Source organism: Crinia signifera, chromosome 4 (genome assembly GCF_055691185.1).
Source record: "Crinia signifera chromosome 4, ASM5569118v1, whole genome shotgun sequence".
In the NCBI taxonomy this organism is placed as follows: Eukaryota; Metazoa; Chordata; class Amphibia; order Anura; family Myobatrachidae; genus Crinia; species Crinia signifera.
This window is the reverse complement of record NC_139220.1, coordinates 277,438,140-277,460,558: the sequence shown is the minus strand read 5'-3', so window position 1 is coordinate 277,460,558 and position 22,419 is coordinate 277,438,140. Positions and strand designations below refer to the sequence as shown.

Sequence of the window (22,419 nt, the reverse complement as noted above, 5' to 3'; positions counted from 1 at the left end):
CACCTTTTTTCTACGAATCCATTTTGGTAAATGTCCCCCTAAATGTCTTTCCAGCATATACATTTAAGAAAACATTTTGTGAGTTTCTCTGTCCTATGGTTGCCAAAACAGCCCCCAATGCTGTTCTGAATCCTGTAACTGAATGCCTGCCATGGGTAAAGCCCACTTGAGGAGACATCATTTGTGTCTATTAGTGTGTACCCCACCTTAATCTACCCAAAGACTGCCCACAGAGTGCCAGTATAGTGTATGAGGAAATGAAAAGATCTTGAGACACATACAGATGGGGCCGGGCTCATCTTTGCAGGGGATGGCGATGGCGACGCCATCGCCATTCCCTGCTCCCGCGCCATCTGTGTGTCGGAAGGGGACGCGCGCGCACGAGGTGCGCGCGCGTCCCCTTCCGACGGTGCTGCCGTCCCCTTCCGACGGTCGCCCGGTGCCCACACCGGGCGCCCGCACCCCCCCACAGCCTCCTCGGGTCCCCCCAGTCCCCCTCGAGCGGGAGGCGGACAGTATTGCGTCCGCCTCGCCCGCCGGCCGCCCGGATACTGAGACGCACGTGCGTGGGGGACGCACATGCGTGGGGGACGCACGCGCGTCTCAGTCAGATGGCGCGCCGTGTTGCTGGCGGATCGCCAGCAGCATGCTGCTGGCGATTCGCCAGCAAGCATAAGGCCTGCCCTATCTGTACCCTCCCATACTGAGTCATACAGCAAGACCTGGGCTGTGCAGATTACGTGGCAACTTTGTCACTAAAAATGGCCGCTGAGACTAAGGTTCCGATTGGGAATGCAGCTTCGATCACCCCCCCCCCCCCCGCCAAAAAAAAAAAAAAAAATTGGAGGATTCATTTTGTTGGGAATCAATTAACCTACCAGTATATTTTTGGAGTGTGGAAGAAAGCACGGGGAGAATATTCAAACTCCGGACAGTTAGAGCCATGGTGGGGATCTAACCCATGACCTCAGCGCTGTGAGGCAGTAATGCTAACCACTACACCGTCTGTGAATAAGGCCATTGTTATATGAAGAAGCTGGTTTAGTATTTTTCTTTACAGCTGAGCTTTGTCTTGGATTTTGCAGCAGGAATTCCATTGGTATAGAAGTTGGATGAGAGAGTAAAATAATGAAAACTTCTGATAATTATAATATTGGTCACTATTTACAAGGATCCATTACTTCTTGTTCCAGAGGCTATAGGAGGGGGGTGGTATATTAACAATCTACAATGTCTAGGTCAGGGATGGGGAACCTTCGGCCCTCCAGCTGTTGTTGAAATACACATCCCAACATGCCCTGCAACAGTTTTAGGATTGGCAAATAGCAAAACTGTAGCAAGGCATGCTGAGATGTGTAGTTCAACAACAGCTGGAGGGCCGAAGGTTCCCCATCCCTGGTCAATAAATCGTCAAACTATGGTCAACATACATTAGGTTAACAGATAAAAGGTCGACAGTGGTTAAGGTCAAAAGGTTAACAGGGTCAAAAGGTCAAAAGTGGTCAACACAAAAACTGGTAAGTTTGTGGGTGTTTTTTAGGCCACATATTGTATATTCCATGTTATATGACCACCATTAATACAAATGTCTACCGCCACGGTCTCAGTTTTCCATGCTTCAGCAAGGTGGCTTGCTCCACTATTGCTGCACTCACTATTGAAACATGGCACTCCCATGAAACAGGCGGTTTTCACCCCCAGATGCCTACTTCCTGCTAATCACCTTGCAAACAGCCAGCGATCAAAAAAGTGTCAGGCTTTCACAACAGGACCGCCTCGTGCTTCCATACTACAGGCCGCACGCATGCGCAGTCTATCGATAACGGGCATGGCTGTGCAATCAGGTCTGAATTAGGCCCATTGTACAATTAATGGCACTGTCCAGCTATAATCAGAAGGTATGATAATGTATGTATCTAGGGCCGGATTAAGGTCTGTGGGGACCCTGGACAACAAAATTGTGGGGGGCCCCCCTCACTGGAGTAGTTATTCTCACTGGCCATCAGAGTCGGAGCTGCTGCATGGGCACGGCCTCTTCATGGCGCCTGGGACACGGGGTGATCAGGCGGGGAGAGTGGGGTAGGTCCCCCCAGAGACAGTGTGACAAGAGAGCAAGGCAGCGGGGAGATGCGGGGCTGGCAGGTGAGTGGGAGAACACGGCATCTATACCCCAGTACTGCTGCAATGCTTCCCATGCTGCGGTGGATGGGCAGTGGCGGGGTCCCTGCAGCAGATGGGAACTACCACCCACCTGGAGTGTGGGGGCCCTGGGGCGACTGCCCCTAGTCGCCCCTTGGTGGATCCGCCACTGTATTAATCTATGTATTATAAAGAGGGGGTGTTTGAGATGTGCAGTCAGGTAATGAAAAAATATATAAATTTTGGACTCAATTTCCACTTGGCTAATGACAAACACAAAACAGGAAACAGTGGTTTTAAAATACAGCCGGAGTTTTACACAACATGTGATTGCACAGACTTCTGGCTGGGATTTCTGAGTCATAAAATATATCTGATTCTAAGAAGGGTTTGACACCTACTTAAGGGAATTAAATACTGTACTTCCATGAGGTAATATTCTATGTTATGATCTTCTAGGAATCCTGCGACGGAAGTCGGAATTTCTAGGATTGTAGTGATTAATAATATTTTATTAGTCAGGGTGGACGCAATAGCATTTAAAGGGAGGTTAGACTAAAATTTGTCATTATGGGGGAGAAGCAGTATCAGCACCGTTATGTGCACCGATGCTGCTTCTCAACCATGTATGAAGGAGGAGCTTTGCGCCACTGTCATCATTGGTGTTACAAGATAGCAAACCGATATGCGGGGCAATTTATGAGCAATTGGTAGCACTGACTGGTACAACAACTGCACCTATCGATTTCAACAGCTGCTGGTGTGGTTGCTCATACACCACCGCAGGGGCAGCAATGTCCTTGGCTGCAGCTTAGCTCTAGGCACCATGGGAGATTCTGCACATGCCCAGTGGTGACTGATGGGGGGTAGACACAACATGTCAGCATTAGGCAGGTGCACTGTGTGGGGTTTAACTCTGTGGGGGGATTTCCGGATCAGGGAGTTTTCATTTCAGAGCTGAATAATCCACATGAAACCAATTAAATGGTGGTAGTCAGAATGTATATCATACCCCATTACTCCCCTCAGCAGCTGGTTGCCATGTACGGGTAGAGAAGCTTGTTTTACTGAATAGACAGAGTATGGGGGTACATTTACTAAGATGGGAGTTCTATTGAAGGTGAGATGTAACCAATCAGATTCTATCTATTATCTTCTAGAAGATGGTAAATAAGTCTTATTGGTTGCTATGGGCAACTATCTACAATAGTTGGGAGGTATGTAAATGTGCAACTGTATTTGAGAATAGCAGTCAGATAGGCCAGGGACTGTAGCATACCTTCCAACTTTCCTTGTCTGGGGGACCTGCCACTCCCAAAAAAAGGGTTGGGCCTCAGATGAACGGAAAGGCCTCAGGTGGAAGGCAGGAGCTTGTGTGGAGGAGGCAGGGCCGAGAGCCATGTTTTGTCATTTTGGGGGCGTACCCAGTGATCCCCGAGCAGCTGGACAAGCCCCAGCTCACCTCCTTGATAGACGCTGAGACAAAATGGATCTTTCTGAGTTCAAGTTTATTCATTTGTGAGAAATTTACACCATGCCCAGAAAAACAGAAAGTATGGACAATGTAATGCCAATATTAGCAATCAATAAAAAAGACTAACATATAAATATAAATAACTGGTAGCGCAGAATTATAATACAAGCTATGCAGTGATGAGGTCCTATGTGGTAAAAACAAAAAGCGGAGATCGGATGTACATGGCCGAAGTCTATTGTCCATTGTGTAGCCCGTAGTAGATTTCTGCTGTCTGCCTGTTAAAGAAGAAAACGTTAGTATTTTTTTGTGTGTTAACAACAGAACACTACATATCAATGGTAACAGACTACAAACGGTAAATATATATATACTAGGTGATACATCGCGCCCTACGGGCGCTCTTCACACAGTCGTAGGGGGCTGCGCCCCATTAAAATGACATCAAAATATTTGTAGGAATACAATCCATAGGTCTTAAAGACACAGCCCTCTCTTGGTTCTCATCCTACCAACTAACTGCTCCTTTAGTGTTCGTTTCTCTGATTCTACCTCCTCTTCGCTACCTCTTTCAGTTGGAGTACCTCAAGGTTCAGTTTTAGGTCCTCTGCTTTTCTCAATCTATACCTCATCTCTTGGCAAACTAATCAGCTCCTTTGGATTTCAGTATCATCTGTATGCGGATGATACTCAGCTCTACCTATCCTCCCCGGACCTGTCCCCATCTGTATTGAGCCGTGTCTCTGAATGCCTTTCTGCTGTTTCATCCTGGATGTCATCTCGCCACCTCAAACTTAATATCTCAAAAACAGAATTAATTATATTTCCGCCAATAAACAGTAGTTACCAACCTGATATCTCTATTGCTGTTGAGAATATGACAATCACTCCTACCTCTCAAGCTCGCTGCCTAGGTGTTATCCTTGACTCAGAACTTTCCTTTGTACCCCACATTCAATCTGTCTCAAAATCATGCCACATGTACCTAAAAAACATATTTAAAATTCGCCCTTACCTTACACAAGACACTGCAAAAACTCTAATCCATGCTCTCATCATCTCACGCATTGATTATTGCAATAGTCTCCTTATTGGCCTTCCCCAATACAGACTCTCACCACTACAGTCCATTATGAATGCAGCTGCAAGGCTAATCTTCCTAGCCAGACGTTCATCGTCTGCAAAGCTACTCTGTCAGTCACTTCATTGGTTACCTGTATTCTACCGTATTCAATACAAAATTATTTTACTTACACACAAAGCCATTAACCAAACTACACCAACATACATATCTTCTCTTATCTCAAAATATCATCCAACACGACCTCTACGCTCCTCCCAAGATCTGCGTCTCTCATCCACACTCATTACTCGCTCCCATTCCTGACTGCAGGACTTTCTACGGGCTGCACCCACTCTGTGGAATGCCCTCCCAAGCACAATAAGACTCTCCCCCAGTCTCCAAACCTATAAGCGTTCCCTAAAAACTCATCTCTTCAGGCAAGCTTATCAAATTTCAGAACCAGTCATAGAACCTTGCATTCTGGTGGAATCGATGCAATAAAGAATACAGTATCTTATGTATCAATGCCTATTTCCCTATAGATTGTAAGCTTGCGAGCAGGGCCCTCCTACATTTTGACTGTCTGTAAATACCCTGTTTTGTTGTATCACTGTCCCCTTTGTAAAGCGCAATGGAATATGCTGCGCTATATAAGAAACTGTTAATAAATAAACAAATAAATAATGGTGGCAGGCATCGGCCACAGTAGTTGTGAGGCAGGAGGGGGTGGCAGGCAGCTGGCTCAGGCGGCCGGTGGTGGCATGCATCGGCCAGAGTGTTTTTGCGTCAGGAGGGGGTGCCAGGCAGCGGGTGCAGGCAGCCGGTGGTGGCAGCCATCAGCCACAGTAGTTGTGCGTGCGGAAGGTGTGCCAGGTGGCGTCTGCAGGCTAGCGGGGTGGCAGGCTGCGGGCGCAGGCAGGCGGTGCTGGCAGGAGGGAGTGTGAGGCAGCGGGCCAGGCTAAAGTCTGCTTGCGGGGCTGAGTGCAGGGTTGGCAGCAGGAGGCAGCGGGCGCAGTGTAAAGTCGTCTTGAGGGGCTGAGCGCAGGGTTAGCAGCAGGAGTCATCGGGCGCACAGATTTTTTCGGCACAGTGTGTGCGGAGCGTGTTCCTGCGAGAGTTTGATTGTGACGTGACACTGACTGCCCTGAGCGCAGGAGCCGGGGCACAGGGACCGGGACCGTGCTAGTGTTTTAAGGTGCATTGCTGGTGTTTAAAGGTGTGCGTTATTGCGGGGGTTAGGTGGGCATAGGTGTGTGGCGTGCAGGGTTCTCTCTTATATATTTGGCTACGATTTTGCGTGTGTCTATATCTATAAGGCTGGGTGGTGTCTGACCCCGCCCACCGTTAGAGACACAGATGATTGACAGATGTAGCCAAATATATAAGATATATATATATTTGCAGAAAGGTCCGGCACTATATACTGGCTCCTGCTCCCCTGGTGTTACTTGGCCTGGGTGCCCGCTGGTTACTGGGGGTGAACCCAGTACATGTATATCCTTCACAAAGATGAGCGTCACTCCAGGTACGTGTAAAAGTTTTTTTTACTGTATGGTGTTTACAGTGTTTCGGGCATAGCCCGTCTTCAGGAATTGTGATGTTAAATTTGAAGGAAATTGGGAATTCTCTGAGGTGGACCATAAAAGGGGGGAGGAGGGCTGCTGTGAACCGGTGGGTGAGGGGGTCAGACTCAGTGTATACTGTGAGGGACAGCATGTGAGCTGTGATGGGGTCAGTGAGAGAGGGGAAAGGAGAATGAATGCTTCAGGAGGGTCAATGAGTCAGTGAGGCTATGAGGGCAATGTGTGCTGAGATGGCCTCAGTGTTATAGATAAAGGATTGGAAGTTAGAGAGAACTATGGATGGAGTAATGAGTGCAGGTTACGCAGTTGGGATCAAGATGGTCAGTACTGGGCAATCAGGGATATATGCAGGTAGGATTTAATGAGACCGATAGGGGGGGGGGCCCCCAGGCAAAAAGTTGCCAGCCAGCCCCTGCATGTGGATATGCTAATTTAATGAACTGACCTTTTATGATAATTTTGCTTTAATCCCTTTCACGTTCATGAAGTTTCTGCTGTTGAAGTCCAAGCATTTACAGGCGTGGCAATATCTTCTAATTCGGAGATTTCATGGACATTATTCTTGTGTGTTAGTTTTTTCCACATATTTGTTACTGGAGGAAGGGAGAAAAGAGGAAGAAATGTCATTATCTGTCTGAGCAGCAATGGTTGGGACTCAGATGACACAGGAATCTACAGGTAACCAGCAGGGGCGTAACCAGATATTCATAGGCCCCAAAGCAAAAGTTTGTAAGGGTCCCCTATTTAGCAACTGATGGTGATAAATATATGTAAAACATATTACTTAAACAGCAAATATGGGCCCTCTGCAGCCCTGGGCCCCATAGAAGCTGCGCCCCTTGCACCTACAGTATGGTAGTTACGCCCTTAGTAATCAGCATGGAGAATATGAATACAATACTGATTGGATGTGTGTACTAGGAATGGGGGAAGAAACTTGTGCTGGGCACACACTAGGCAAAATGTTGTCCGATCTGGCGGACTAACCGACATATTGAGCACATTAGGGCAGATGTAATATTGTTGGCTTTACGTTTTAAAAATAATGGGTCCCACTTCTCCTTCATAACGAGGAGAAGCGGGCACCTGTAACAGACGAATGTATTAACCCCCAGGAGCCAATAAGGAGAGCCGTTATGTCCAGCATCCACAGCTCTCCTTATTGGCGCCCCTGCAGTGCTGTGCATTTGCATTTAAAAAAAAAAAAAAATTCCCCTCTCCCCAGCCGCCTCACTGAGCATGCGCAAGATCTCGCTGTTATCGCAAGATCTCATGTGCAGCCCAGCAATAGCGTTGTCCCTGCAGTGGGGATAGGAAAATGTTAGCCCCGGGTTGGCTAATGGGCAATGTATGCCTAGGAGGCTGGTCATACATGACTGAGCCATAAACAGCTGGAAGGATTGAAGGTGACAGCCGTGCCGGGCATTACTCGGCGGGCTGTCCCTAGTGCTGTTCATACATTAAAAAAACCTAATCCCCCCCAGTTAACCAGCGTTAAGAACAGCATATGTACATAACGCTGGTTAATACATCAACCCCAGGGGCGGATTTAGGGGTCAGGCCGACCCTAGGCAGAACATTTTTTGGCCAGGGGGGCAGACTTACTATTTTTGTGTGCCACCAAAGCTGCCGGCACCTCAGAGTGTAGGGCTCATGCCTTGCAATCTCCCCCAGCGTGTGGCTGCTGCTTGTCTGAGAGCAGAGGTGGAAGGAGGGAGCCGTCACTCAGGCTCCGCAAAGGACCATGGGAGGAGCTGCGTGCAGCTTTGCATGCGCAGCAGCCCTATCATAGCCATTTTGATTTGGGGCAAAACACAGTGACTGGGTCAGTCCATGACGCTGCAAAGAGCAGCAAAGTGGGGTTATCGACAGGTGCAGCCCCATTATCAATCCTTCCTGAATCCTGGCCAAACTCGCTGATCGTCGGTCTAATGGGTGGTTCTGTGCATCCCCAGACCACCTCTTAGATTTGCTTATGTCAGTAACCCAGACTGACAGCTGCTGCCTGTAATAGGTGCCACCCCTAGGCCTGTGCCTTATGGGCCTAGTGACAAATCTGGCCCTGGCTTACCCACTATGGTGATAAGGATGTGTACCTCCATGGGTTTCAGTAACATTCTCTGCCAGCCTTGCATGTAGTTAGCGAGGGCCATGCTGCCAAATGCAGTATCACCTCCACAGTTGCTCCATTGCTGCCCACCAGAGGCACTTTAAGACAGGAGGAGGCCCTTGTGCAGCCTCCTCCATTCAGGCCCCCTCCTCTCTCCTGACCAGCTCCTAGAGGGCTCAGACTCTATTGCACATGCGCAGAACTCCAAAAACATAGCAATTTTTTCATTGAATCCGGCAGCGCTGCTGCCTTCATCGAGAGACGCAGGGGCCCATGTGCACTGCGCACATTGCACCCATTATAAATATGCCATTGCTGCCTGCAGGATAGCAGCAGGAACCAAGCCTGATCTATCCGGTACATATAGGGTTTTATTTACTAAGATGGAAACTCTATTGCAGAAAGGTTGTGGAACTTGTGTATTATCACGGCGCCCATCGCATCGCATACCACTAAATAGGGTATGCGATGGTATGCGATTTCCGCATGAAAAAGGCGGAATGTACAATTAAATATCGCATCGCATCGAGCCCGCGAGGGGCGGCGGTACGCGTCCTCCGACCTTTTCATACCCCCACTATCCACGTCGGCGTGGAGTCGTCTCTAGATAGTGTGGCGAGCGCAGCGAGCCACCGAGCCCGAAGCATGGCGAGGGGACGCGGAAGACATGTAAAGTAATCCGCGTCCCCTTGCGGGGCTCGCTGCACTCGCCACGCTTCGGGCTCGGTGGCTCGCTGCGCTCGCCACACTATCTAAAATCAACTCCATGCCAACGTGGATAGTGGGGGTATGAAAAGGTCGGAGGATGCGTACCGCCGCCCCACACGGGCTCGCTATGCTCGCCACACTTCGGGTTGGCGCTGATAATGGGGGTGGCGTTGACAATGGGGGTGCATTTAACATTGTAAGCACCCATCAGTGTGCTTGTACAATTAAAAATCGCATCTGATATCATCGCATGCCGATGCGCTGCAGTTCGATGGACATCGATGATAATACACCGTGATAATACACAAGTACCAAAGGTTGTTATGGTATGGGCGAGTATGGATCATATGGTCGACCTAAAGATGGTCAACAGTCATTAAGTCACCACCACATACTGCAAGGTCGACATGGGTCTAGGTCAACATAGGACAAGGTCCACAGGTTATTAGTTCAACACAAGCATTAGGTCGACATGGTCTAAGTCGGCAGTCAAAAGGTCGACATGGGGTTTTGCACATTTTGTTACCTGAATATCGACCTAATTAGTGTGTCGACCTAATGACCTGTCGACCTTGTCCCATGTCGACCCAGACCCATGTCCACCTTGCAGTATGTTGACTTAGTGGTGTCGACCTAATGACTGTCAACCATCTTTAGGTCGACCAACTGACCATATCCTGTATGGGCAACCAATAGGAATATACGTCTTATTTATTTAGAAGATAATAGAATCTAATTGGTTGCCCATAGCAACATCCTATCTGAAATAGCGCTCCCATCTCAGTAATAAATCCCATCATGTTTGTATTTGATAATAACTGAATATATGGATACGATCTTGTTACACGTCTGACATATGTCATTTTTTATGTTGTATTGGATATACAGTATGTAACTCAAGGTTTTGGTACTCAAATGTGAATATGTATTTTGAATGAATATTAAAAGTGGTTTACAATCATTTTGGAAAGAGTCAGTGACTAATTAACCTCTAATTAAGAGCCTGATCCAGACCTTTGCTAGGCTGCATCACTCACAGCTTAGCGAACAGGTCAGTGCTGCCCGCTCTCCCGACGAACGGATACCAGCACCTCTGGCAGGGCAGCCGCCAGAAATTTTGGGTCTCGGGACTGGCAAAATAAGCAAGGCCCCTTTCCCCTTCTCAAAACCCCTGCATGCCTGGTAAGAGCTGGCTGCAAGCCTCAACCTCTACATTGCTTCAAGAGAAATGATTTATGACAGGCTCCAGTCCTGGGCCCATTTTCTGTCCTGGCCCTGGAATGTAGTCCCAGTAGTAGCCCCTTGGTTGCAGCACTGATCTCTGGCAAGATTGTCAGTCCCAGCCCAGACCAACACATTCCATTGCTACTATTTCTATCATATCCGACCCAACATTGCCACAACAATAAGGAAAGCTAATCAGAAATACTAATCGGTACTTGTGTATTATCACGGCGCCCACGAAATCGGCCGAAAATCGGATGCGATTTTGCGGCCGATTTCCGGACGATTTGTAATTGGACAATCACCCTGATGGGTGCTTACAATGTTAAATGCACCGCCATTGTTAACGCCATCCCCACTATCAACGTCAACCCGAAGCATGGCGAGCGCAGCGAGCCCGCGAGGGGCGGCGGTACGCGTCCTCCGACCTTTTTATACCCCCACTATCCAACGTCGGCGTGGAGTTGATTTTAGATAGTGTGGCGAGCACAGCGAGCCACTGAGCCCGAAGCGTGGCGAGCACAGCGTGCCCCGCTTCGGGTTGGCTTTGATAGTGGGGGTGGCGTTAACAATGGGGGTGCATTTAACATTGCAAATCGCATCGCATGCCACTTGCTGGCATGCAATGCTATGCAATATTTAATAGTACAATCAGGGGCATTTTCCTGAAAATCACATCGCATACCATTACATAGTACCTGGGGGTGTGCAAGGATGGAATAACATGCAAATCGGCAGGAAATGGCCGAAAATCGGCAAAAAATGGGACGCAAATCGGAAGCAAAATCACATAGCAGATCAAATCGGCCAAAAATCGGCTGCAAATCCGCCGATAAATCGTATGCGATATCGTATGCGAAATCGTATGCGATTTAGATGAAATCGGGCGCCGTGATAATACACAAGTACCTAATAATCATTTGGAATAATGACATAATTTACATGCTGCCAACTTACTGTTTGCTTTTTGGGCCACAGTCAGATTAAGTTTTAACCTGGTCTTGGTTGGGAAAATGATTTTGTTATCGCATTTAAAGTCCATAATGTATGTATTCTCCTCCGTTTTGGGCTGTAAGGTTACAGGACCGTCCGAATCTTGGGTAGTGCTAATGAACCAGTTTCGGTTTGTAGAAGACTCAAATGAGTAATGGTCCTTGACAGTTTCCTCAATAAAGAAAAAGAAGTGTCCTGTTTCAGGGTCTCCAAGGTCAGGAGTCTTCTCTCCAGGGGACTAAGTAAGAATAACAAAGAATATGTAAGTATTTGCTAAATACACTTAATAGAATAAAAAATGCAAAGTAATAATAACAGTCAGTAGCGCACGCAGGGGGGGTTTCTGAGTACCCAGAAACCCCCCAAGGAGTCTATGGACTCTAGGCTGAAAGCTGAGGGTCCCCTCTTTCCATGGGTACGAGAATTAAAAAAATTGGCCATTGGGAACCGGAGATATATGACTTCAAAGCAGTGGTCCCCATCCAAGCCTGTTAATTGCTGTTCCCAGTCAGATATTTCAGGTTCTGTCTGACTTGGAGTTTTGCTGAGGATATATTCCAAAAGCTGGGACTCTCCCCCTTTGATGGACACTAGTAGTTTGTCTTTACTGTGCTCAGAAACAGAGATATCAGCCTTCAAGCAGCTGGTAACTGCTCCAGCTCCACACACCTGGTATGTAGTTTTATATACTTTTTGGCAGATTGCTCTGCCTCCTGAACTCTGATCCCCTAGTCCCCAATACCATTTGGTAGGTGGGATTCTCTAGTTTTATTTCCATTAAAATCTAAGAAATCTATATCTGGGAACTGGAGATATCTGCAGTCAAGCAAGCTGTCCTCCCACCAGAAAATTATGAATAATAAGTCCACTCCACTATACACCCCTCCTCTGCATATAAAACATCCTGTACAACCCTGGAAGTTATGTATCGGGGCCCCTTCATTCAGCCCAATGCCCCCTTCTCCCACCTCATCTCCCACCCCATCTCCCACCATCTGTACAGTAAAGGGGTAATTAGTGGAAATTACTGATCCAGGCCCTACATGCTGAGCGGTTGATATAGTACCCCCTACCACCCGCGGGACATCAAAGATTCCCCCACCCCTACCGCTGGAGGATTGGTAGGGGCCCCAATACATTGCTATGCCCAGGGGTCTACACTGCTGTTTTATATATATATATAATTATGTGTGTGTGTGTGTGTGTGTGTATATATAATTATTATTATTATTTTTATAAATTTGGTCTATCTATAATACTTCACTGACCCGGCATATACTGGGTCACCTAAGTGTCCATCTCCGTGCTTTGCTCCTGCGTTTGCCCTTGTACAGTATGTACTATACTGTACATCAAAGCACTAGAACAAGTTCCCACTTTTTATTGGGGTACCAGATGACTCGCTGACAGTCGGGATCATGACGGTCAGTGTACCGAGACCCAACTCCTGACTGTTCAACTGCCCGACAGTCGGGATACCAACCAAAAGGAGCTATTCTCCCTTGTGAGGGTCCACTGAGCCCGTAAGGGGCTTTTTTGTACCACCACCCCTGTCGGAGTAAAGGCGGCCAGGGTTCCGTTGTCGGTATACTGACCATCAGGATCCCGACCATTGGCCAGTCATGCCACACTACTTTTATTGCATCCCACCTGGAAATACCTTTTAAGAGGTCATCTCAATTTTTTATAATTAAGGAGAACTATTATACAATACATTTACCGCTAAGGTTCTGAGGGGTAGATTTATTAACAAGTGTCTAACGTTCCTTATGAGGCCAGTTTCGCTTCACCACTTTCTCCTGGTGAAGCGGCCCCGCAAATCTCCTTCCCATTGGGAGAGGACATAATAGCTCCCACTAATTCAGCTTCTGTAAAAGGGGCTTCCAAAGTCGATGTCACTGCCTCAGGGAGAATTGGGAAGTCTATAGACTCTAGAAATTGGTGAATCGCTGGGACCTGATCTACTCGAGCCGAGTCCGAACGCTTCTACGTGAGGTTATATAATTCGGAATAGTATCTAGAGAAAATTTCTGCAATTTCTGTGTCGGTTGAACACAGGGCCCCAGAAGAGTCTTTCATTTGTTCGATATATGTCAGAGATCTCTGTGCTCTGAGGGCTCTCGCCAGTGTCTTACCCGGCTTGCCTCCCCATCTGTAATGAGTGTGTCTGCAGCGCCTGTATGCTCTCTTAACTCCATCATCTAACAGGGTGTTGAGTGCGGTTCTAGCAGTCTGCAACTGTACAAGTGTACCAGGGTCTCTATTATCTTTGTGTGTCAATTCCAGAAGTCTTATCTTGGATAACAAAGCATCTTTACATTCTGTTCTATGTTTTTTAAGGAAAGCTCCCAGCGGAATGCAGTGGCCTCTAATCACACATTTGTGGGCTTCCCACACCCAGAGGGGGGAGACATATGGATTCACATTAGAGGCAATGTATTCATCTATAAATCTCATAAGCTGGGATTTACAGTAGGAGTCCATGAGGAGTTGCTCATTGAACCTCCAATGCCAGACCCGAGGTGGGGGGTGTCGTATACGTAAGGTTAAGTTGATGGGAGCATGATCAGAGCCTGTAATCTGGCCACCTTCAGAAGCTCTAAATGGGAGTGGTTCACACAGAAATAATCTATACGAGAATAAGTATTGTGGGGAGGGGAATAAAACGTGTAGTCCCTCTCTGCTGGATGTAGCAGTCTCCATGTATCTATTAACTGAAAATCATGTAAAATTGACTGAAATCGCCGTGCCTCTCTGAGAGAAGCGGGGAATGCCCCTGCAGATGTGTCTAAAACAGGTTCCAGAGCCCAATTAAAGTCCCCACCCACTACCAGCACTCCCTCAATATGTGACTCAATAGTTTCTAGGGCTGAGTGGAGGAATCAAGTCTGGCCTTGGTTGGGTAAGTATAGATTGACAAAGGTGTATCGTTGGGAAGCTATTGTTGCCTTCACGAGAATGCCTCTGCCATCACCTATAGGGATCTCTTGGATGTTGGAAAGTTTAATTGGTTGGAGAATAGGATGCCAACCCATCTAGCCCTGGTACTCAAGCAGTTGTTAAAATAACCCATTGGATAATATCTGGAGGATAAGCGTGGTGCAGTCCCCTGTTTGAAGTGGGCTTCTTGTAGGAATGGAACATCCACCCTGTCAACATGTAATGTGTGAAATAGGCGGGATCGTTTTTCGGGTATATTAAGACCCCTGACATTATTTGAAAATAACCTTGTCAGCCATTTTAGAGTTACAGTCACACAAGTCTTGAACTTAAAAGGGCCCGCAGACCCCCCCCCCAAGAAGGAAGAGAGAAAGGGAAAAAGATAGGAAGAGACCGAAAAAAGAGATAATGAAAAAAACTTCTGAGGAGACACAGAGATAAAAGCAAATACATATCTTAAACTAACAGCAAATGTATGCACATAATGGAGCCATGGATCACCAAAAGGCACCATGGTCAACATATTTACAGCAGAATAGGGAGGAGTATGGGGTAAAGGCAAACCGCGACACCAGTTTACTTTCCCTACCATCAAAGGGATTAACTCAACTATTGATATTCTTATCCAAATATAGGAATAAAACGGCCCGCGAAGCATGGGAATTAACATTTTGGTAAAAATGAGATTATGAAAAGAACAGAGACAGTATTTAAGTCTCATTGTAATTAGAGGGTATAGTCAAATGAATATATCTCTTGGGACTGGGCAGACTCTGAAACAGTATAGCCAGCAATAGGTAACCTTATACAACTATACTTTTACCGGTTATTAAATAATCAGCTTACCTAGAAAGCAATGGCCACACGAATCTTTATACAGAAAGAAAAACAACAAAAACATCTACGTTACCTAGGGAGTCTACTTAGGGAGAGCACAGCAAGAAGCAAGACCTAAACGGTACTTAGTCTCAGATTAAGTAATTGCATCGGCATCACCCGACAGGGCCTTTCGCCTTCTACGGTCAGTCGAGTGGCTCTTCTGGCCGCTTTCTCGGCGTGATGATGGCATGGCTGATGAGGATGGGGGATCAAAGGGATTGAGCCAATTAGGTAGGTATAGGGATGGCAGCTTCAGGGTGGCACAGAAAGCTGGATGGACATCTAATGGACTGTTAACACAAAGAGACACCCCTCGTGTATGACTTGGATGCTGAGGGGAAATCCCCATCGAAACTTGATACACTTTTTACGGAGCTCCTCAGTGCGAGGTCGTAGCATACGTCGCTGTTGAAGGGTATGCCACGAGAGGTCTTGGAAAACTTGCATCATGTGCCATTAAATTGGATCTCAGCGGCCTGTCGTGCCCATTGTAAATTCTTCTCCTTAACAGTGAAATAGTGAAGGCGACATATAATGTCTCTAGGATGTTCCGAGGGCATTCCCTTAGGTCGCAGAGCTCTATGAGCTCGGTCAAACTTGATCAAGTCATTCGGGTCCGCTTCCAAGAGCTCATTGAAGATTTTTGTGAGCGCGTTGATTATACCGTCCTGTGGGACATCTTCTAGTACGCCCCTGATCCTGAGATTGTTACGGCACCCCCTGTTGTCCAAATCATCAAGCCTCCGCTGCATATCCGCCATCATTCGTGTCTGCCGTTGAAGTGTCATCTCGATCTCTGAAAGCTTGGTGTCGGTCAAATCCCCACGTTCTTCTAAGGCTACCACTCGGTCTCTGACTTGGTTGAGGTCTGCTTGAATGGCTTCCACACGATTTTGAATAGTATCCTGTAACCTATTTTCTAAGTTTAGCAAATCCTCTCTGGTAGGGAGAGAAAGCAGGTGATTCAAAATTTCTGTGATCTCTGAGTTCCCTGCTTGGGATTGGGAAGGTAGAGAAAGAGATCGAGGCTCGGTAGTGCATGAGCTCTGAGCACTCGGAGGCCATTGGAGACGGTGTTGGTTGAGGAGGGGTGTCTGAGAGGATGAAGAAGCAACAAAGAGAGTATGAAAGGCAGCGGATTTAGTGGGTCTGGCAGGGGTAGCCTTTGTAGTTTTAGTTGATCGCCGTTTAGTGCATGTTGGTGGTGGACAGAATCAGAATTAGTGAGGTGTCACGGATCACGGTTCCCCATCACGGCGTAGCCATGGTTATGGTCAGGTAACCCTCATCACAATCAGGCAGCTCTCTCTGCTCAGCGCTGAGATATATCTTCACATATAACAGAGATACGGTTCCATGTGTTGAACCTTGAACCCTGAGGTCAATCAAAGTATCTTCCACTGGTCACAGGGGGGAGCCCCAGTGCCAGAAATGGAGAATAAGAAGAGATGCAGTATGATCAGGCCAGGAGATATCCACATGAGTTATCCATTGTGTTACAATTTCTTTGTTGTTTTACAATGACAAAAAATATCTTATCTTATCTATACATGGAAGGTATTTAGTGATTTGAACTGCAGAAAACAGTGCAGCTTATGTAAAGGCTCCTATGAGTAGCCTATGGCCAATGCAGGTAGCAGTCCCTGTCTATGAGACTGAGTTAGCACGCCTTAGGGAAGGCACAGTCCTTGGGGCAGGAAATCTTCAGGATAATGGGACCTGGTAGGGCTCTGCGGCCAGCTCCACCCCCCAGGTAGCAATCACCAGGTTGTCCCCAGTATCCACAGGGTAAAGGCAGGGATGTCAGGGGCGGCAATCTATTCAGTGTTCAGCTTCCAGCTCTATAGCTTTCAGCCTATTTATTAAGCCAAAATGATGTGGACATGGACAGTGCTTCATGATTTGACCATTGCCTGCCTAACAGTGAAACTATTTCCTGGAACAGCCGCTACATCCAGTGCTGTGGCTGCATGACATCTACATTGCCGGTACGTTTCCCACGCTATTTTACTTCCTTCTATTGTAGGTGCAATCCATATTAAATACTTTTGTAAAGGCTGATTTGCACTGTCTCTGTTTTACTTTGGTCTCCCTAACTATTGCACCTTATGGTCATTCAAGATGGAAGACTTTATTTACAGATCTGCATAATAGAGATCCAATTGGAATTCATCTGCTCTGAAAACAACAGTCCAATTCCATCATTGGTTATTCAATAACTGCAATATACATGTTGATATCTTTTCTTTATGTGCGATTCACACTTGGGGCCAAATATAGTAAAATGCTGTTTTTTGTAATGTGCGATTTTTAGGCGAAAAACGATCGCAATCGCATATTTTCAAAAAAGGACAAATGTCGTAACGCGTGAATTGCGTAAAATTCACGTTTTGAATGTTGAAAAAAATCACTCATGCATAATCACATCCAGTTGTTTTCTCATACTGTATGTAATAGGATTTTTTCAAATCGTATCCTAAACATGACCAAAAATCGCAAAATAAATAGACCAGGCCCAGCATGGCGTGTTTGACAGAACCAAACATAAAATCAAACCAACCTCCCCCCAAGCATAACCTGCCCCAGGCTCATTGAGCTGGTCCTGGTTCCCCAAATACGGGAGGGGGGGGGGGATAGTGGGGATCCCCATATATATATATAAAAATCCAGCACCAGGTTCTTGGACTGGTCCTGGTTCCAAAAATACGGGGGGGACAAAAAAGACTGGGGTTGCCCTGTATTTTGGACCAAGCACCGCACTCAGCTTAGGCCTGATTGGCTGTAGGCGTCTCCATGGAAGCTCTGAGTTGAGTCCCAATGACGAAGGTCAGTGGGAATAACTCCCGCCCGGGAGAGGAGCCGCTCATGAATAGGGTAAGTATATGTGTGCTGTATGTTAGTGTGGGTATGAAAGTTAGACTTTTCTGTGTCTGTGAGTCTTTTTTTATTTACATTGTTTTCACAGTAGAACTACAAGTCTAAGCAGGCCCATTAATGCCCCGCATGCTGGGACTTGTGGTTTTCCAAGTCCCAGCTTGCGTGGGAGGCCTTCTGGGACTTCTTCTTCTACTGTGAAAACCAATGTATTTTTAAATTCTTTTTTTTTTTTTACACTAAAACAATCAGCTTGCCACCCACAGCCCAGGGGTGAAGCCTGGAGGGGGACCCCTGTATTGGGATCCCCAGTCTTTTTGTCCCTGTATTTTGAGAACCAGGACCAGTCCAAGAGCCCGGTGCTGGTTACTTAAAAAACAAGGGGATCCCCACTATTTTTTCCCCCATATTTTCCCCATATTTGAGGTCCAGATTTTCACCCCTCCACTGTTTTATTTTATGTCAAATATTTTTATGTCTCTGGTTACACGGGTAATTTGATTTTGTTATGTAAATAAATAGTTTTTATCCTGTCACGTGGGCTTTTGAGCAATTTACAGAACTCACCAACACTTGCAGATTTCCGGATTCGTCTGTTGTGCATGATACATAAAGGTCCTTGTCTTGTACTTGCAAAGTGACAAAAGTCATTATTTTCATTGGAGTCTTTGGATTCATTGGTGTCCTGTGTATTTTAATAGCAAATTTTTCTGTTGGGTGAAACATACCGTGTATTAGAGAATTAATATTGGTGTTTAGCTGAAATGAGATTAAAACACATTCTATACCTGCTATGGCATTCGGCAGGGCGGTGCTTACCTGTTCTCCAGGCTACAAGTATACACAACCTAGCGGACAGGTCTGAATCAGGCCCATGGCCACCTTTGAATTAGAGATGTGCAGGTTCGGATTTACCAGGATTTACCCAGATCTCAAAACAGGATCTTATTGGCTATAGGCTGTCACATGTTTTGACTCCAAATCATTTGACAGCTGGATAGCCAATAAGATCCCGTTTCGAGATCCGGGTAAATCCGAACCTGCACATATCTACTTTGAATCGGGTTGTGGCCTGAAGTTAAATGCACCTAGGGCTCTACTCTTTCATAACTTGCTCCGAGAAAACAGTGCAAGCTTATTGCACCAAAACTTTAAATGGAAAAATAGAAAAATAGGACTAAATATTGATTTTAATGACAAAACATTGATCATGGATGTTGTATAGAGGCGGTAATGAAAACTGCTAAGAGGAAAGCAGAACGGAAGCCTCAAAACTAGATAAAGTCTGCATAAGAGAACATAATCAATTAGTGTCTCTTCTGCTCACTCCTACTGTCTCTCTGGGCGGGATGTATCAACATACATCTCCGCCCTTCGCACGGCAGCCGCCGCGATGCTACCGCATATGTACTAACATATGCGGCCAGCATCGGGCTGCGTTAACGGAGACCCCCGCGATACCTGTGATGTGGGCTGCGGGGGTCTCCGTCACCTCCCGGCGGCTGCCAGCATCCCCCTGTGTCTCCTCCTCCCCCCTGAAGCCGGATGTCCTGCCGGCTGTGACACCAGGGGGAGGAGATGATCACAGGAGGACGGGAGGGGGGGGGGCGCGCGGACGTCGGACGGCGGGCGGCGAAAGAAGCCCATAGGCTTCTATAGGGTATCGCCACCCAGGGGGTGGCGATACCCTCCCTTGCGAAAACGGGGCGGACGGGTATTGATACATAGGAAAATGCGGTAAAACGGGTGTTTTACCGCATTTTCCCGTTAGTACATCCCGCCCTTTGTCCCTACCAGTCTATCCCTCTTGCTCCCTTCTCTCGCTCCCTGACGCTGTCTCTCTCATTCTCTCGTTCCCTCTAATTCCATGAAAACCCTCTCTCTCTTCTCTCTCCCTTTATAACTCTCTCTCTCTCTCTCTCCGTGCGACTCCTTCTTTCTCTCTCAAAGCCAGATGCACTAAGCTTCAAAATGTGATAAAATGGAGAGTGATAAACAGCCAGCCATTCAGCTCCTACCTGCCATGTCACAGGCTGTGTTTGAAAAATGTCAGGCAGGAGCTGATTGGTTGGTTGTTTATCATTTTTAATTTTATAACTTTTTGAAGCTTAGTGCATCTGGTGCTAAATCCGCTCTCTCCTATACCCACATGGCATTGTAGTGACAAAGGCGGCGGGGCCCATAAAGATCTAGTAATGCCCCCAGCTCTGTTTCTAGTTGTACTGACCTTTTCCATCATCATCTACTAGGTGTTTTGCCCAAAGGGTGTCCTGTTTTAAAATAAATGTTCTTTTTCTCCGATCTCGGATAGAAGTTATCTCAGGCAGAAGGGCAGCCTCCAAGTGATCAGTAATGTATAAGAAATCTGAAATATATAAAAGCACATTTATATATTTATTGATATCATTATTGTCATTATTATCATTACAGACACAAATTAACAGTGAGAGTTATTTAGTATGGTCAAAACTTCTGGAACCAGTTTACTTGTCTCATTACTGTGTGGGAGATGTAGCAAACCTTTTGAAGAGGACAGTTGGAGAAGTTGCTCGTAGCAACCAATCGTATAATAGCCATCATTTTATAGACTGTACTAGACAAATGAGGCCTAGAAGCGTATTGGTGTCTACGCGCAACTTCACGACTTGTCCTGGTTAGAAGGTTTGTGTAGTTTACATTTTTATATAACACTTTTAAATAACAATTAGGGTCCACAGTCATAACTATGAAGGATATCTTTTAGAACGTTTGGTTTATTAATAGTTATAACTTTAGGTTAATATTTAATTCAAGCCGCTTGTTCACCAGCCTGACCGTGAGTTCAAGTAAGGCAATGCATCAGACAGGGGACATGGTTTCCTGGGCCCTCTACACCTCATGCCCAGAGCCAGATTAGGTGGGGGGGCCAGGGGTACTTACCCTGGGACCCCCCTACTCTTATGGCCCCCATCAAGCAGGGCCCTTAAGAGATACTTATTCAGGTCTGATTCAGGCTCGGTAAACTGCGAACATCACAGCTTACTGAGCGCCTGAGACGCCGCCCGGCTGAGTATGCTGTGTGCGTTTATTTAGTCTTTATGGGCCCCCCTTTGTCTTATTTTGTCTGAAGTGCCCCAGGCCCCCTGAAACCTTAATCTAGTTCTGGGCCTGCCCAGGTCAAATTTGCAGCTTTGCTGAGGGGGACAAATGTTCTCCTGTGAGGCTGTCGGTTGAGGGTCTTGGCCTTCCCTGATGGCTTCACAGACCCAGGAGACCAACCGGCCCCCAAACTCTGCATGTGGTTTTCCCTACATCTTTGCAAACCTTCAATTCTTGTATGTTACTTATTGTCATATCATTATATTTCTTACCATTAAGATCAAATTCCGTTAACTTGTCCAGTAAATTCTGTTTCACCACATCGATTCTGGAAATGTCCAAATAGTCCAAAATGGACATGGACGGTGTGGTCTCCTCTGTAGGTTTCCTACAACTGATCTTTTTTGGCGAAGTGTCCATATTATCCTGTTTTCAAGAAAAAAGTGCACAAACTGTAAGCAGTTCAATAATATTTAGTAGCAATGAGCTTTAACAACTTTTGCAAATGGCTGCCATCCGGTTCCTACAGTATGTTTATCATTATGTTCACCAAGTAACAATGTGAACTGAGTAATTAATATTAAATTAAATAGAAAACAATATTAAAATTGTGTATTTATAATATAAAAATTAGGTACCGTATATACTCGAGTATAAGTCGACCCGAATATAAGCCGAGGCACCTAATTTTACCACAAAAAACTGGGAAAACTTATTGACCCGAGTATAAGCCTAGGGTGGGACATGCAGCAGCTACTGGTACATTTCCCTGTATAATAATACCAGGACACAACAGGCTGCTCCCACTGCCTAATAGCAGGACACCGCAGGCTGCTCCCCCTGGGACACCACAGGCTGCTCCCCTGGGACATCACAGGCTGATCCCCCCCTGCTCACCCCTGGGACATCACAGGCTTTTCCCCCTGCCTTATAGCAGGACACCACAGGCTGCTCCCCCCTGTTCACCCCTGGGACACCACCAAATTCAATTTTGACAAGAATACACTGTAATGTGCACATAGACGTGGTACACAGGAGCTGACAGATGCAGCAGCACAACAAGCACAGACACGTCCACACACACCAGCAGCACATTCCTCCACTCATCCACTGAGCCCTGTCATTAGCAATATCACACTGGGCATTACCCAACACTTATTTGTTCTATAAAGTCTTATTACAGGCACACAGGAATATCACCACAGTGATGGCAGGCACACAGGTATATCACCACAGTGATTACAGGCACCCCCTGCAAGGGACACCACACACGGAGGGGGAGGGAGAAGCCGCCGCTTACCTCCTCCAGCGTCCGACTCCAGGGGGTTTGGGGTGCGCCGCTGACTGGCTCCAC

The 22,419-nt window shown here is 46.6% G+C and overlaps 1 protein-coding gene across 1 annotated transcript; it reads right to left on the bottom strand.

Moving 5' to 3' along the window:
• Positions 1–6,712: 6,712 nt before the first annotated feature.
• On the bottom strand, positions 6,713–21,487 carry LOC146072606 (uncharacterized). Its single transcript, XM_083179814.1, has 5 exons — positions 21,338–21,487; positions 20,215–20,352; positions 18,555–18,697; positions 11,259–11,532; positions 6,713–6,852 (listed from the first exon to the last, which is right to left on the bottom strand). Exons 1-5 carry the CDS (start codon positions 21,483–21,485, stop codon positions 6,740–6,742), a joined length of 816 nt encoding a protein of 271 aa, XP_083035940.1. The 5' UTR covers positions 21,486–21,487; the 3' UTR covers positions 6,713–6,739.
• Positions 21,488–22,419: the final 932 nt, after the last annotated feature.

Excerpts from the sequence above, each read along its gene's own strand:
- LOC146072606 (XM_083179814.1), bottom strand. The coding sequence starts at position 21,485 with ATGGACACTTCGCCAAAAAAGATCAGTTGTAGGAAACCTACAGAGGAG. Across the intron at positions 18,698-20,214 it reads AGTAGATGATGATGGAAAAG|AAAAATTTGCTATTAAAATA; the intron begins GTCAGTACAACT and ends TTCACCCAACAG. Across the intron at positions 6,853-11,258 it reads TGTGGCCCAAAAAGCAAACA|TAACAAATATGTGGAAAAAA; the intron begins GTAAGTTGGCAG and ends CCCTTCCTCCAG.